We start from the raw sequence: 18,376 nt of genomic DNA on the forward strand, positions 1-18,376 counted from the left end.
CTCGCTTCTTTCGCTTTTTTTCTCTCGTTTATTTTTGCATTATTTTTTCTCACCTTTTTTTTCTCGTTTTCACACTTACACGTATACTCACAAGTTTAGCCTTTTCTAGTTTTACCCTATTTAATGATTATTTTCTATGTTCCAAACAAATTATGCCTACTTGGTGTTAAATTGCCGATGTCAGTATTGTTATTATTACATCGCTCACATTGGCTGCCTTTTGAAACAGAATACTTCTTCAAGAGATTTGCAGTCATTTGTGCAACTTCCTAATAATATTAATTTATACGGTGTATCATCGTTGTACCTATAACGCCAACAGTGTTTAAAGGGACTATGTCAAACCGCGCATGCGCACTCTCTAACATTTGCCTTCAGAAACTATAGAATTTACAATGATTGATTGTGTGAGGTTTAGAGGGCATTTTTGATAAGCGATACGTGCGCAGCTCCAAGTTGGCTTCATTGTTAACGTGGGAATTTTGCCACTTGGCGTTGACATTTCTGATAATTGGTGATAAGCTCAGTATCTCTTAATTTACCATGAATGATTGTGCGTGGTTTAGAGGGACATTTTTCATAAGCGATACTTGCGCAGCTGTTTGAATTGGTTTCATTGTTAACGCGGGAATTTTGCCACTCGGCATTTATGTTTCTGGTACTCAACGTAATTTAATATTCACAACTAAATTACTCCCTGTCACCAAAATACATCTGCACCAATTTATTTCTTCATTGCTGTATCAATTTCTTCATTTCTCTATCAAGTCAGTCTAAAAAGAGTCTTTACATTACAATTTCTAGTCAGTTGGTCAAGCTCAGTTTAGTGGAAAGCATTTGGGTAATTAACGCACGGTTCGGGTAAGCATCAAACACAATTTATGCGATATATACCCCAGCTGTCTTAAATGTGTAATCACGGGATGTTACGACTCTTCTTTCTCATCAATTAGATAGCGCAAAAATAGACAGTTAAATCAATCGTTTATAGAAAACTCAAGCATCATCGTTAAGTCGATTACTACCGAAGTCAAAAACAACTATTTGGATGTCAGTGCTACGAATCGGTGAAGGGTTCGCTCTCTAAAAAATAGCGTAAGGGATCTTTGTCTTAATCGGCGTAGAATAATAGATTGCGACTTAGCCAATCAGATGCGCGCATTTGAAGTCGGGCGCATTGACTGACTGAAAACACTGTGTACCTTGCATGATTGGTATGATCGATTTCAGGGGTTACTTGACTTTTGTTCCCCGACAAAACCAATCACAACTAAAATCTTCTGACTACGTGCAGAAGTAACTCTGTTATAACGAGGCTGCTAACTTTTCCTCTGTTTAGGATTTTTGATGTAAGGAGTGGCCAATTAACCTCAAATCAAAGGTAAAGGATTTTCCTTTTCGTTAAATTTAAAGCTTTCTTAACGTCTAGCAAAAAAGGCACAAATCTTAGGAAGTTTGACTACGCCTTGTATTCGCGCAAAACTCGCGCTCAAGTCCTCTAAAAGGTACTGTGCTGGTCTGAAAAACCTTAAACCACAAGACACAACTCATAGTATATGTAAAGAAATAAAAACGCAAAAACAAAAACATTGGCAACTGAAATTACGTTTTTCTTTAATGCTCAAGTCGTTTTAATCAAGGAATAATGAAGTTCAAATATGAAACTAGGAAATATTTTTTATTAATTGTTTTTGTGTGTTTAATATTGACCAATGCCAGCCTTAACCTGATTCACACCCACGAGCAAATAGTGGTAAATTGAAACTTTGAACAGTCGTAGCGACGAATACCGGAAAAAGCGCTTATCTTCACATTCAGTGTGCCTTGCTGTCACCGCTGCACGACATTTTCGTATCGCAATTAATTAACAACCGCTTCAACTGAACACAGCCACTAATTTTGTTTGTTTTGTTCACTTTATTTTAGTATGGCACTTCAATTCTTTTTGTTGAGTCTGCTAGTCCTGACTATGTGCTGGGGATCTGAATCAGCCTGTACGATGGCCAACTGGTGGGCAGCGTTTGACCGCAAAGGATGGGCTGCCTGTGACTCTTCAACTCAGTATATCAAAGGGCTATGGAGAAACCATAATGGAGGCCCCAGAGAAAAGATCTACTTACTAGAACAGGCAAAGTGCTGTTCAGCTCCCACGACATATGCGAACGTCCCTTCAGCTTGTAAACCTGCCAACTGGTGGGGCGTTCTGGACAGGTGAGTATGTATTGTTTTTCACATTACGTCATCAAAACTTAAACTGAAGAATTGTCGATACTCCTGAGCTTTACTTTCATGAAGCACTAGAGCAGCAAAGAACTAATGTTCCTACAAATTTTCACTTCGACCGCGGCAGGATTAGCTCAGTCGGTAGAGCGTTTGACTGCAGAGCGGAAGGTCGCCGGGTTCGATTCCCGGGGCCGGACCAATACTCAAGGTCTTAAAAAAACCGAGAAATGAAGGTACTTCCTTTGCACTACAAGCGGATATACCTTGGCGTGGCTAGGATGACCACGTAAAATGGCCGTCCGTCTCCAGTTGGAGACGTAAAAATAGTGTCCCCAATAAGCACTTTCGTGCTAAATACCTTGACACTCAAATAAATTGCATTTTGGTTGTTTTTATTTTTGTTGTTAAATTTTGATGAACTTCTAAGCTTTTGCGTAAACATGTTACTGTGTTCTAAACAGTTATTTTACTGATTATTAGTTCCCTGAGAGATGAATTCACGATTTCGTAGCAAAATCAGTGACAGATGCTGCTGCTGGTTTTCGGCCGTGTTGGTGCCCATTTGGATGCGCACCAACATGGCATCTCCATATCTCTGTAAATTTAGGTAAATCATTTCTACGTATATATCACAAATGAAAAATTGCATTGCCCTGTATCTTGTTGAGGTTCCTTGCATATTTAATTCCTTTCATTTCCCAGATTCTGGACTTGATAATTCCGCTGTCCACGAATAAAAGCAATTTTAGTTGCCCTAAAGTTATTATGTTACGTGACCCTATTTTCTCATTGAAAGGGTTCCTTGAAAAGGCTACGAGGCCTCAACTATCCAAAGCAAGCTTGTTATAATGCGTCAGTCACTCGCGTTGCATTCCCCCCTTTCTTCGACTCCTCAACAAGCATGCATCTTGTTCAAACTTGGCCAGACAATGTTTATTTATTCAGATTTCCTTGAGGTATCTCGGGTTACGCAGAACATATATGTACACTAACAGGAGTAGTTCCCGTTGCTAAGAAGACTAGGTATGGCCACGAACTGGGGTTAGAGATCAGATGAACGCCTAGCCTCCAGAAAATACTTGTGCGTGACCAGCACAGCGGCATGAAAAGTCAGTAGGAGGCATGGGGACTTGGAAACTCCACGGTATGGCCAGTCTCTTACGAAGCAAGCAATCCTATCACCCCGGCAGTGGTAGCCGTGGGCATCTGCTTCGCTCCCGTGATGAGTCCTAAACGAAACAGCCGTCCATGTCTGTTACTTTCAGGGTGAGATGGTTCTGCGTATGCTTGAGGTACTTACCATACCACTGAGCTTCCTACTGAACACTGATACCCATAAACAACAAACGTAGCGATTTTGTAAAGCTCGGAGTTTTTCTTTCTGAATATTTGAGTCGGTTAGCATTAGGGTCTAAACCCCCTTGGACACCATACGAAGTTTACACAACGTAGGATTCCTTATTGGTTTCGAGCACAGAATATAGTGATCAGAGATAAGCAACAATATTGATTAGGGTTGATCACTGAAAATAGTGATTAGGATTAAGCACTGACCATGGTGATTGGGGTTAAGCCCTGAAAATAGTGATTAGGGTTACGCACTGACTCCAAACGGTTAGCTTCTTGGGTTGTTGCTATATCGCTTCAAATCAAACCAATGCTCGCCAGCAAATCCTCAGTGGCGTAGTGGTACAGGTGATGGACTGCACTCACTACGCTTACTTTAGAAATTGAAGAGACTCACACTTTCATGAACATTTCCCAAGCAGAAATGCCGTTTGGAAATTTCATCTAAAGTAAAAGCAATGAAGAATACTACGTTGTGTAAACTTCATGAGGTGTCCAATGGATTTATGCCTATGGGATCTAATGCTGACGAGTCTTATTGAATTATCCCATAATACACGGACTCGTACCCAGTCTCCCTCGTATGAAATCCAGCCAAATGATAAGATCCGCTTTTCGTACAAATCGCCTAAAAATACACAGCTGAATACAGATTGTTTTTAAGTAAAAAAAGGCTCCTTCTTAAAATAAGTAGTACACTTGCATTAACGTTGTTTCTATTTTTCTAGGCAATTAGGGAATTAGGAGGCCAGTGGCATTGCGGTAACAAGTAATAACGGTAAGGCTCTCAATTTCTTCTGAATTTCTACTGATACTAATGTCGTAGTCGTTAAATTAGAGTCAACTCGACTGTTTTCAAAGCTTTCAACGACCTTAAACTGTTCCTAACAACCGCACAAAAAATTAAATAATTTCATGTCAGTTTCATATTATTTTGGACAGTTGTTGTCTTCTAGTCCATTAACATCCTAATATCAAAAGTTGTTACCTAAAAACTGATGTTTAATTTTCTTAAACGTGATTCTAAGTTTCTCAGACAGGATACAGCCTAAATACCTAACTACATATCTATATTTTTTTCTCCAAAGTTACTTATATCGTTAAGATACACGTCTTATTTTTCTTTTATTTTTAAATGCCGCCTAGTATTCAAATAGCCCACGTTCAATACAGTATTAAAACTCCAACATGACCCCTAGGCTTTCTGGTCATTTTTCTATATTTGGTTTGGTTTTCTTTGTGTTCAAGTCTCTTTTGGGAATTGAGAGACAATAGAGTCTTGGAAAATTTGCAATTTTAACCCTAAAGCCTCGGAGTCATGTTAGAATTCAGTTAATATATCGAACATCGGCTATCACCGGTGGGGGAAAATCCCTACTCCTCATAAGTTCGTTCAGTGGCTTCTCGGGGATTTCCCCACCACAGTCACTCCTTCCCAGCTGTATACTAATTTTAATTTTGTTATTTACCTATTTATTGTGTTTTTAATTCTTCTTGTTGTAATTTATTTTGTGTGGTAAAATAATAAAATAAAATAAATAATAATGATACTAAATTCTGTCCGTTAGGCTATTGATCTCACAGACCTTTTAAGAAGTTCCATTTTCAACAGGATATAGGATGCTTTTTAGCTAGACAAAAATGCACATAAAACTGAAGGTTGCAATAAAAAGTAGTCTGTGGTGAGACAGGGACTGTACTCATTATCAAAAGTAAAATAAAGGTCAGGAACGAAAACTCTTTTTGCTCGGAATGTTTATTTATTTACAGTCGACTCCCGATAACTCGAACCCTCGCTAACTCGAACCTCATGCTAACTCGAACCAAAATCGATTTCTCCTGGATTTCCGTCATACATTCACTGTAATTTTACCCTCGGTAACTCGAACCCTAGATAACTCCAACTCCCACTAACTCGAATTTACCCTCGATAACTCGAACCATGTTTTGAGCCCTTAAAAAGTCGCGAAAAAGCCGTCTACTGGCGTCCGAAACATTAAATTTGGATTTCCTATTGACGTGTTGTAGGAGTACAGTTTACTAGTGGAGGCTGATATTGATTGTCACAGGCTAACGTGAAGCAGCTTTTCTTCTCAAAACAGTAAAACGCATGCTCTATTTAGGTTATGTTTTGTCACGTTACGTTCTGATTTATAATCTAGAAGTATCTATTAATTTTCACTTGACATTTCTACGATTAAATGTGATTAAAATGTTCACTGTGCAGTAAAAACTGTTTGTTACCTTACCCTCGGCTATTTTCTTCGAACTCCCGATAACTCGAACTCCCGATGACTCGAACCTTTTTTCAATTTCCATTGAAGCAGATTGAAGGTTCGAGTCATCGGGAGTCGACTGTATTTACTTATTTTGTCTTTGAGGGGCTTGGACCGTGTTTTTAATGGCAATTGTTTGATGCTAATGTTGTTCATCAGCTGCTCAAGAGAACGGTAGCAGTGCTTTATTATTAAAGTGTAATTTTTTTTGTTTATTGTTTTCTTTTTTGCAACAGAGTCCTACTCACATTGGCTGCCTTATGAAACAGAATACTTCTCAAAGAGATTTGCAGTAATTTGAGCAACTTCCTAATAATGTCAACAGAGTTTAAAGGGATTTTGTCAAACCGCGCATGCGCAGTATCTAGTGTTTGCCTTCGGAAACTATAGAATTATATTGGGTGTAAATCAACTTAAATAACTACAGTATAAAAAGGTTTCTTCTTGATAAATTGACTCGCGTTGTCAAAACGAAAACTAGATGCGCAACTTTCTTGACTAAAGGCTTCGCTTGTACAGGGTATTAACAGTTCAAAAAGGTTAAAGTAGGCTGATAATTTCATAATTTACCACGATTGATTGTGCGTGATTTAGACGCACATGTTTCAAAAGCGATACGTGCGCAGCTCCAAGTTGGCTTCATTGTTAACATGGGAATTTTGCCACTCGGCGTCGATATTTCTGGTAGTCAACAAAATTTAAGTGTCACAACCAAATTACTCCCTTTCCCAGAATACATCAGCATCAATGTATTTCTTCATTGCTCTATCAAGTCAGTCTAAAGAGAGTTTTTATATTACAATTACTAGTGAGTTGGTCGAGACCAGTTTACTGGAAAGCATTTGGGTAACGCACAGTTCGGGCAAATATCAAACGGAATTTATGCCATATATACCCAGCTGTCTTAAATGTGTAATCATGGGATATTACGACTCTTCTTCCACATCAAAACAAAGCTTGTGTGACTCGTTAGTAGGGGCTTCTCCTGATACTCAAAATAATCGTGTACGGCAAAACTCAAACATAATCGTTAAATCGATGACTATGGAAGCTCAAAACAACTTGTTAGACGATGTTATGAATTAAAGTAAACACAGAGTTTGTCCTGTGTGAAGAATTAGCGTAAGCGATCTTTGTCTTAATCTATGCAGAATAAAGGATGGCGACTTAACCAATCAGATGCGCATATTTTCAGTAAAACGCACTGAATGGCTGAAATATTGAATGTGAACCTAGCATGACTGCTGCGATCGATTTTAGGTTACTTTACCTTAGTCCTCAAACCCAGACGTAACAGTCTTAGTCGTAATTGACTGCACGAGGAAGTACACTTGCTCTAAGGAGGTTGCTAACGTTTCTTCTGTCGAGGATTTTTGGTGTAGGGAGAGGCTAGATTACCTCAAATCAAAGGTAAATGAATCTGCTAATTATTGAATTTTATAGTTTTCTTCAACGTTTAGAAGTGTGCTGCAAGCGGGCAGAGTCGTTGTCTGCCTATTAAACCTTATAAGCTCTCAGTCATTTGACGGTAAAACACTAAACACCAGTTTCCGACACTTGATCAGTTAAAGGGAGCACTAACCATTATAACTTTTTGGTGATTTTGGCAGCCAATAGCGTAAAAAAAAATTGAAAACGTTAACCCAGTGTTTTCAAGTTTTAATGCCTGTCCATCCATGCCATCTGTAGCGGGTCCAGACGACAGGAAACATTTTAATTTTAATGCCCAAAAAATGTCTTGATTAACAAAAAAAAAAACATTATTTTTGGAATTTAATTGATGCGAAGACTTCAATCATTTTAGCCAACTTGTTGATCAAGCTACAGCTAATCACAACAACCACTTGTTTTTTCACTTTCTTTAGTGCCAGCATGAAACTTCAATCCTTTTTACTCAGTCTGCTATTGCTGAGTATGTTTTGGAACCAGTGCTTCTCAGCTGCATCTTGTAAAATGGCCAATTGGTGGGGAACATTTGACCATAAGGGTTGGTCTACCTGTGACTCCTCGACCGAGTACATCAAGGGTCTGTGGAGGAACGATCCTTCAGGCGATGATGAGATCTACTTATTAGAAGAAGCAAAGTGCTGTTCAGCCTCCACGCCATACGAAAGTATGGCATCAACTTGTCAAACGGCCAATTGGTGGGGAGTTTTGGACGGGTGAGTATTGGCTTTCCAGTTTCTACAAATCGTAATCGAATGGAAGTCACGTTATCCTGAATCCTGTTAAAGGTGCCGACAATAAACCGGCCAGGAAAGCTGTTGTTTGTATTCAAGTGCGAGAGGTTTCCATAGCGTTGCAGAACTGATAATATTCTGACAAAACGATCAGTCAACAAAACAAATGGACTGGCTTGTTAGTGAAGTCTTTGGGTTTTGGGCTCAAAAAATTACCGAGACTTTCAAGAAACGGAACCCTAGGCGCAGTTGTTCGAAGGCCGATTAGCGCTTAACCCGGGGTTAAATTTAACCCTGGTTTCTTTTCTTCTGTTCAAAAGCATTTTAGCGGATAATTTCTCTGTTATTTTTAGAGCTTCCAACCATCAACTTGTAGACAGAAGGAATTTAAACTGAAATGGTTTTAAAGCTTTCAAATCTGAATTCAAATCTCGCACTAACCCTGGGTTAACTTAACCCATCTTCGAACAACTCGGCCCTGGTCTTTGTTTTTGAAATGCAGGGAAAACGTCTGGGCGGTCTGTCCAACCGGCTACTTTCTTTAAGGTCTTTGGCGAAATGATGGTGATGGTTGGATTTACGAAATTGAAGAAGCCAAATGCTGTAAACCCAACACACTCCCTGACCAGTATAACGATTGCTACAACGAGAATATATGGGGTTCATTTGATCATAAAGGACTGAGTCAGTGTACTTCAGACGATTACTATGTGGTTGGATTCTACAAATCAGACTGCGAAAAAATATACTGTATTGAGCAGCTCAAATGTTGCAGGATGATCGTAGGTGAGTTTTGTTAATAATCGGAAGAACATTGTATCATATGTTTGGATAAAACATGATGCAGTACTTTTGAATAAGTGAGGTGACATTCAGTGATTTTTTATTCCATTTTTATTCCATTTTAATCGATAATACTGGAAATATGTTTAAAGAGCTATGTCACACCATGGGAGAAAAAGCTAAAACTTATCTTCACATCATTTGAATAACTGCAAAAGTAATGGTCCAGTTCTGTTATTAAAGACTATATTTTGGCATTAAAATGGGATTTACATGGATTGAAACTTGAAAAAGTTGGGCCAACCTTTTCAAGTTTTAATGATATGCCTGCAAAAATTACCAAGCAAAAATATTATGGCTAGTGTTCACTGATGAAATTTGTTTGATATTTTCATACTGAACTCTACAGGAGCATATTAATTGTGAGTGGATATAGAGGATATTACACGGTGGTGCGAAGATATGAATTTTATTTTCCAGTGGCAAACAATATTTCACTCACTCACTGCGCTCGTTCGTAGAATATTGTTTTGCCACTCGAAAATAAAATTCATATCTTTAAGCCGCCGTGTAATGTTCTTTTTATTATATAGACAAAAAAGACATCGATAAAATAATAGATTTTTATTCGCCAAAAAGTAATTGTGACGGCTCAAATTTACAGTGCAGCAATATAAGACATTGTTTACAATAATCTTGAGATATAACACTGAGCTGAATAAGGCTCTACAGTGACAAAATATAAGCAAAGCTTTGAAAAACGTGTAAGTAAAATTCAAAAGACTCAAGATGCCTACAAATTTCGAAGGAAAATTATCGTAATTACGTCATCGATAAACGCACGTGTGAGATTATGGAAAATAAACCACTCGGGTCCCGGATGTAGTTTTTATGAATTTTACGAGCGGTATAGTTTCCAGTAAAACACTCGTGTCTAGATAATAAAAGTAATGACTTCATTTAAAATAAGATCTAAAATAGAAATATCCTCATGACCTAGCGCCTTTAAAGTAACAGAGGATTTGACAAAAAATAGAACTTTGATCATAGAAGACTCTGCTCCGCAAAAAGCAATGAAAAGTAAAATGAAAGTATAAATGTGGGTAGATTTGCCATATGAGTGGTTAGAAAATCCGTACGTGCAATTTGTTTCGAAATATTGGTGAGTTCAAAAGCGATGTTGTCTGTTTTACCTCCCATTTCAAACCTGTCTTGCAACAAATCAGGTTGCTACAAGTTGCGTAAATACTGACTCCTGATTGGATAACATTACGCGGAAGTCACGCCATACACAGGAGTAACGCACGTTTGCCTTGGGCTGGTAAAACGTGCAACATCATGTACAGGTTTTGTAGAACTACTCTCTTCTTTCTGCAACAAAGTTTCGACACGATAATAATAAAAGCTAACAAGCTTGTGGGGTCGTGTGTAAAAAGTAAAGAAATCTATCAACTATAAAATTAATATGAATAATAAAATAAGACATCTAACATCATATATTATGTGAAACGATCAAATATAAATAACGTCATCATTTCGATACCGGACAACTGAAGCTGAAACAACGTTGAAATAAGTTTTTGTTGTCAATCAATGCTTTACAGCTCATTCTGGTTTCTATGTGAGAATCCAGGCCCATTCTCATTTTGCAGGGCCCTCATTGATATCAGCATTTTATGCTGAAGAGGTAATCCTGGCTAAATAACATTTATTACTATCATTATTATTATTAAACTAATAGTGTTCCACAAGACTGCACCTCTATAAGCAAGGGAATCCTTCATGTATCTAGTATTAAATCCTTCTCTTTGATCATTCTCTACAGATATTTGCAAATACGCCAATCCATTCAAAAACGGTGGAACTTGTAACGCCGTCCCGTTTGGAGCGGGCTACATCTGCGAATGCGCATCTGGATATGGTGGGAACACCTGTGAACTTGGTAATGTCTAATAAACGCTTTTTAAAAGTTCCAATAGTGAGCTGCTAACGATATCGATACATCACCGAGAAAAAAGGTTATGGGAATAAACGAAACGAACACTTGACGGGAGATACTTTGATCTTTTATCGTTTTCTCCCAACTAGGTCTGGAGGAACTAGGTATGGAATTTCTGCAGACGTTACCCAGACGTCATTTCGCGGGGAAACCAGTTGTAACGTTGTCAAATGTCGTCTCTTTTTAAGGCTACTTCTTCAGATTGGTAGTAAAACACTTAAATTAACGTCGATTCTAATTTTTTACATTTGTTGTTGTTGTAGCAACAGGGAAAATAAGCGATTTCCTTTCAATAAGAAGTAATACAGGTAAGGCTGTCAATTCTTACTGATACTAATGTCGTAGTCATTAAATTGGAGTTATCTTGTCTGTTTTCTTGTCTTTCAAAGACCTTTAACTGTTCATAAAATCTGCATGCAAATTGAATAATTTCATGCCAGTTTCATATCATTTTAGACAGTTTTTGTCTACATGTACTCAGTAACATCTTTATATCAAAAAAATGTTAACTTAAATCGACGTTTTAATTACTTTGTCTTAAACATGATTCTAAAATTGACTCTCTTATGATAATGCTATTTTCTGTCTTTTAGGCTGCTTATCTTCAAGACCAATTAAGAAGTTCCATTTGCGACAGGATATAGGAAACTTTTTAGCTAGATAAAACTAAACATGTTATATTAAGAGAAGGTTGCAGAGTAGTGGACAGGAATTGAAATCAATTCAAAAGTAAAATCAAGGTAAAAAACAAAAACGCGTTTTGCTTGGTATGTTTTCTTCTCCTTTTTCTTCTTCTTCTTCTTCTTCTTCTTCTTCTTCTTCTTCTTCTTCTTCTTCTTCTTCTTCTTCTTCTTCTTCTTCTTCTTGTAATTATTATTATTATTACTATTATCATCCTTATTAAACACAGCTTCTGGATGACTTGCTGGAGGCTTCCTTAAACATCAAGTCACCGCCCGTGACCTCAGGTGTCCAAGACCTTGCTAAGGGTTTTGGCTGTAACCAGTTTGCACGCTCTCCGCAATGATTCTCAACGACAAATAAAACTTATCTCTGCTAACCACTTTTCTATGATTATCTTTCGAGACAGTTCCTAATGCACCAATTATGATTGGCACCACAGTTGCTCTGCGCAATTTCTAGAATCGGTTCAACTCCCGCTTCAGGTCTTGATAGTTCTCAGCTGAGTTGTTAATTTTCTCTTTCTCTCTGTCTTTCACTCGGATGTCAAATAGACAAGCAACAACAATAACCCGTTTTAGTATATACTAAAACAGTAGATAGTGTTTTTCGTGTGCTCTGATTGGCTACTCAATCAGTAAATATCCTGCACTATTCACTAATTCACCTCCAGTTCCTCCGAAGGAGAGACGCCAAACTCGCGTAAGTTGCAAAATGCCTTCCCGGTTTGCGGCCGTAACAAACAAAGAAATTTCACAACTAATCAAGCAAGCTGTTTCCGAAATACACGAAGAAAGTGATGAAGCTCAGGGTGGAAGTTTTCACAGGTAAAGCTTTGTCTTTTTGACTTGAATTTATCGATAAAACCTGCGAAAAAGTTTTGTTGTTTACAAATGCAAATTAAGTTTAAGTCTTGCGTTACTTTTTTTAGTTGACTTGTTCATAAATAAGCTCAAAACTAAATCTAATAATCCCTTTTACAGAATGATTTTAATAAATACAAAAAGAATTCACAACTCCTTTTGAGGAAATTTCCCCGCAAGAGCTAAACAAATGCCTTCAAAAGTTTTATTTGCCGGCAAGAAAAAGCGACGGCAGCTGCCGTTCGGTCATTGCGCCCCCAAAATTGTAATCGTTGCAGGCAACAGTAAATGAGTTAAAAATCATCATTTTTGGGCTCAATTATCTCACTGTTTTAGTATATACTAAAATAATTATTCACCTCATTGTCGGTGGCTAGTGATGGATATTTATATTTATATTTATATTTATATATCAATCACTAGCCACCACCACTTCGGTGAATAATTACTATCTATCTTATTCAATGTTTAAGCAATAGAAAACGTTTTCCGTGTTTGCATAGCCTGATATAAACACGAGAGGGGTTGGGAGAATTCGAGACAGTTATGCAAACCCGAGACGAAGTCGAGGGTTTGCATAACTGTCGAGAATTCTCTCAACGCCTCGAGTGTTTATATCAGGCTATGCAAACAAAGGAAAAAAGGTTTCTATTGCTTTTATAAAATAACTTTCCCGAGAAAAAAACGCAAAACCGTTTTGTATGGCTCTGATTAAAAGAGAAATTCTTACCACTCGCAAAATCTTGTCCACGAAGTCTTGCACGGGTAATCAGTTCTTGTTTTGCAAAAAGATGCTTTGCAAAATACGGATTTTTCTAGCTTAAAATGTCAGCTTAAGCGAAGAAAAATTGACTCGCCTTCTTTGTAACGATTTTCCATGTTTCAGCCGACGAAGGAATGGGTAAATAAAGTAAACTTGTCGAGTTTGGAACTCGAAAACTTTTTCAAATTTGTGCTTGCGTGATTAGCGCGCGAAAAGCCAAACAACTTGACGCCACAACCATGTTTACATACTCTGATGCAAACACTCTTCTCGGCCAATCAGAGCGCGCGTACTATCTTAGTTATTTTATAAACCACAATATCAGGCTTGTTGTGTTCTATCTTGTAGTCAGTCTGTACTGATTTTGAAGTCCCACAGCAGCTGATATCATTATTATTATTACTATTATTATTATCATTATTATTATTAATACTATTATTATTTATTATTATTATTATTAATATTATTATTGTTATTATTATTATTATTATTATTATTATTATTATTATATATTTTATTTACTTTAAGTGCTTGGGCCGTGTTTTATGTAATGTTAAAAAACACTTACAGCAGTGTTTCATTACTTGTTAAAAATTCAAGCGCGAATCGGGAGCATTTTTCTTAGTTAGCGATAAAACACCTCCCGTGACGAGTTCACTAAAATCAAAAGTGATGGGTTTTTGAAAAAAAGTCTTTATAAGAGAGTGGCAATTGAAGATAATTGACTCTCACGTTATCAAATACCAAATAATAGGAGACTAGATGAATAACTATCTGTCAAAGCCTCCCCTGCCGAAAGGAAATTAAAAATTCAAGCAAGATGATAGTTATTCACCGTGATTGTGTGTGTATTACAAGAACATTTTCCAAAACGGATATTTACCTAGCTGTTTCATTGAACCGTGGGAACTTTTTTCACCTAGCATTAATTTTTTTGTCACAACAATCTACATAAAGAAATTACTTAATTTTAGCTCAAATGTCTCTTTTCATTACAAAACCAGATTAGTCGGAACACACTTTACAATACAGGTCACAACCATGCCATTATTTTAAAGCTGGAAACATGAAAAACGCAGAACGGATCAACTTCAAACGCAGCAAATTAAAGCCGACATACAGCCAGCTGTCTTTATGTTATAATTGTTAAATCATGCTATTTTACGACTCACTTAGCTTGTTACAAGGCTTAATTTCGCCGATGAAATCATCGTGCCAAAACTCGGACATATAGAAGTTTGATTGACGACCGTACCGTAGGATTAAAAAACGACTATATTTTGACCATATTGCAACAAATAGGTCCGGTTAATGATACGACTAGAGCAAACTGTTTGCTTTCTGAAGAAAAAGCGTAACTGATCTTTGTCTTAATTAAGAGTAAAGGATTTCAGCTTAGCCAATCAGATACGCCTATTTTCAGTGAAGCACAAATTATGAATGACTGTAAGCAATATTCTGTTTGCCTTGTTTAACACGATCTCAGGTACGTTGCCTTGTTGTCTTCTGACAAGAGCAATGGTAAATGAGGTCTTCCTACAGCGAAAAAATATCTTCTGTTTTAGACCTGCTTTGATCTCTCCCAACTGGAATTTATCACAGAAAAAGATTACCTCAAAAAGAAATCACAGGACTGAGATTACAGCAAGTTAAAGGTAATTATGGAATTACTAACAAATGAATTTCGTGATTTAGACACACTTTCGCATTTTGCTCAGCTACAGAAACAAAAGAGGACATATCACTTCAAGATATATACTGAAGACCGCTGAGACCAATTCCAGAAAATAAAAGGGCATCATAATCGCAATCAAGTAGCTGTCGACCAAAATCCACCTTGCAGATCAAAATTGCAACAAAGTATGCTTTGTAGAGTTGGCTTTTTTGGTTTAATTAATTTAATTAAACGTACCGAATTTTTTTACTTAACACACCGCATGCGTTAAAAGATGGAAAGACCATTAGAAGTTTTCACTCATTTTAGCCATATACAATTCACGTAAAGCAAATCTTCAGCTGTAGTAAGGCAGTTTTATGATCTTCAGCTTTTCCAAAGATTGTGTACCAAAACTACAGATTCATATATCAAGGCACCTTAAAAGGAACAGAGAAACCGAATCTGTTGATATGATCAAGCAGATTCCTCTACGGCAAACTTGTTAATCAGTACAACCTAGCGGCAACTGAATTCATTTTTTCCGAAATGTAAAAATGGGAGAAAGCTGCCTCTCTTAACAATCAATCCGCCATTTGAAAATCCCTCAGTCATAGATAAAAACTTTGTTTGCCCTCCACAATTTGGCATAAGCATCGTTTAAATTTCTCAGCTTGTATTGGGTGTCGACTGTTATACTCAGGAGACAAAAAACCGTTACGCGAGCAAGGTGTATTTTAACCCTTTAAGCCCTAAGAGTGACCAGCATCAAATTTCTCCTTGTAATATCAGTGCTTTGTAAAACAGAGTAGACATGAGAATTGAGTACATGATCAGGGAAGACGAGTCTAATTGATATTTCAACAAATTCTCCTCACTACTTCTATTGAAAAAGTATAAGAACAGTAAATGAGATTCTCAATTTTGATCTTAGGGTTTAAAGGGTTAAAAGATGTACAAATGGAGAATGGGTTTTGCTTTCGGCGTTGCATGGCATTTCAACATCACACTGAATTCACTGGAATTTGCATTGGGCAGCGAACATCACTCGCAAAGTGAAAGTGCAGGCAAAGAACCTTTACAACTGACCACAACCACAATTTTTTTTCCTTTCTACTTTTTAGCATGGGATTGCAGTCATTTCCGTTCAAACTGTTTTCTCTGAAAATGTGTTAATTAAAGAGGATACGGTGGAACAACAGTTTCATCAGCAATTAAAAGATTAAATTTTGTTATATAAACACCAATGAAATGCCAACACTCAACACTCGAAGCGAGATTTCGCATCTCCGCGCGGCCATGTACTATCCTCTATATAATAAGCTGAAGGTTGAGTCGATGTTTGAAGTCTACTTGTTGCTCAAGTTACAACTAACCACAACCACTTGCTATATTTCATTTTTACTTTCTTCTTCTCAGCATGAAACTTCAATCCTTTTTGTTTAGTCTGCTAGTGCTGAGTATGTTTTACAGCCAGTGCCTCTCGGCTTCAAGTTGTAAGATGGCCAATTGGTGGGGAACATTTGACCATCAAGGTTGGTCTACCTGTGACTCTTCGGCCGAATACATCAAGGGCCTGTGGAGGAACCATAATTATGGTGATCATGAGATCTCCCTACTAGAAGAAGCAAAGTGTTGTTCAGCTCCCACCCCAGAAGAGAACACGCCATCAATTTGTCAAGACACCGACTGGAGTAGCGTCCTCGATGGGTGAGTATTTAAGAGTTGAAGAAGCTTTATAGGCCTTCCATTGACTACAAACCGCAAGTCAACGTTTGTGTACGTCCTCGCGACGTTACCTTTAATACTTACTACGTCATTTCAAACGCAGAAAACTTTTAAAAACTTCATCGTAGAAAGAGAAATATAGTAATCAAGGTTAAGCCGGGCTCAAATTTGCGATTTTCAAGTTTTAACCTGCTCTGAGCTGTAGAGGGAACTACCAAAACAGCAGAGCGAAAGCAGCCTAGTCCCCACTTGGGCCTCCCGGTGGCCGCGCTTTTACCCTGCACGTTTGACATCATTTTAACGGATATCGCAAAGGTCTTCCAAATAGTACAGGTTAGTGCTAGCTGGTTTTGAAGAATTAGCCGGGTGATTTGAGCCAATCAGAAACGGAGAAATATTTTCAATGAATTCAAATTAAATAAGGCGGATAACCATGTAAACTCGCCCGACCATTCTATCCTGCGCTATGATTTGCGCTTAGGCACGTGTTTAAGGTATTCGACAAAATACTGCTCTTGAATTTTGTCTTTGTGTTACAGAATCCACGTGTGGGCCGTCTGTCCAGATGGTTATTTTCTTCAAGGTCTTTGGCGAGACGAGGGTAAAGGCTTGGTGTCCCAAATTGATAAGGCTAGGTGCTGTAAACTGAACACAATTATTGACGAGTATGATAACTGCTACAACGAGAATATCTGGGGGTCATTTGATCACTATGGACTCAGTGAGTGTAAGAAAGACGGTTACTATGTGGCCGGAATCTACAAATCAAACTGCGACAAAATATACTGTATTGAGGAGCTCAAATGTTGTAGTATGTTAGTTGGTAAGTTTTAATGATCCGAAAAACATTTTATTTAAATTTTGTACAGTTTGTAGCAAAAGAACTTTTCTTTAATTTTTGTATGGTTTGAGCTTGAAGTTAGAAATTTCATAAACCCATTTTAGTGATGCTATCTATTGTGGCGTCATATTTTAACGTCACATTTATTTTGTAAGCAATCGCAACCTCCCTCCCAGGCTGTAAAGGGAAGAAAAGAAGAAGAAGCCAGGGAACGAGGTTGAAACATTCGAAAATAAAATAAGAAGAAATGAGTAAATTATGAATAGATAAACATAAAATTATCCTAAATGACCACTTCGAGGCAATTTGAGGGTTGTTGTCCCCAACGTGAATTGTCACCAGCGGGCAACTACACTGGCCCATGCAACTACCTTTACATACTAAAAAAAACATAATATAGTCATAAAATGATCAATACCGCTAATAATGTCATTATATTGAGTTTGTTATGAATAATAATAATCATCATCATCATCAGCACCATCATCATCATCATCATCATCATCATAAGATTATCGTCGATCGAATACCCTCTTCCAAAAAACAAGTTATTTTCAGAATACTGCTTTTTAATGTTTCAATAACTATTTTAATTTAATGAAAATGATTTAACGTATTGATAATGGTGATTTAATAACTCTGTACGAGTTATTTCATTAATGCTGCTTTCTTTCTTTTAGGTTGTTGATCTTTCATCCTGCGTCCCTATACACTTCAACAGGTTAAAAACTGCAGAGGCCTAAACAGAGAAACCTTTATTAATTTAAGTTTATTTTAGATACACTAAAAGTGCACGTATGAAAAGGTGGCAAACGTGGTTGTGTTGAAGAAATGAACTTAAAATAAAGTGAATGTCAAGAAAGAAAATATGTGTTGCTTTAAGTGTTTTTTGAACTTGAGGGGTTTGGCAAGTGCAAAACACACTTCTTATTATGATTATCGACCCCATTTGCAACCTTTTAACTACAACTTGTTGCATGACAAAGAAGGAATGCATGTTTACATTCTCTTCAGTATACCAATGAAAGTGAATTTTTT

The 18,376-nt window shown here is 37.3% G+C and overlaps 1 protein-coding gene across 2 annotated transcripts; it reads left to right on the top strand.

The window, feature by feature from the left end:
- The first annotated feature begins 14,374 nt into the window (after positions 1-14,374).
- LOC140922892 (uncharacterized) lies at positions 14,375-18,157 on the top strand. 2 transcript variants are annotated; one of them, XM_073372930.1, is made up of 4 exons: positions 14,375-14,770; positions 16,189-16,479; positions 17,037-17,320; positions 17,515-17,614. In XM_073372930.1, the coding sequence occupies exons 2-4, from the start codon at positions 16,190-16,192 to the stop codon at positions 17,577-17,579; spliced, it is 639 nt and encodes a 212-aa protein (XP_073229031.1). In that variant the 5' UTR covers positions 14,375-14,770; position 16,189; the 3' UTR covers positions 17,580-17,614. The 2 variants fall into 2 exon arrangements, with proteins under 2 accessions (XP_073229031.1, XP_073229032.1); XM_073372931.1 differs by lacking the exons at positions 14,375-14,770; positions 17,515-17,614 and adding an exon at positions 18,019-18,157 and having other exon boundaries at positions 15,859-16,479.
- The last annotated feature ends 219 nt before the right edge of the window (positions 18,158-18,376 follow it).

The sequence above is a fragment of the Porites lutea genome, chromosome 13 (genome assembly GCF_958299795.1).
Source record: "Porites lutea chromosome 13, jaPorLute2.1, whole genome shotgun sequence".
In the NCBI taxonomy this organism is placed as follows: domain Eukaryota; kingdom Metazoa; phylum Cnidaria; class Anthozoa; order Scleractinia; family Poritidae; genus Porites; species Porites lutea.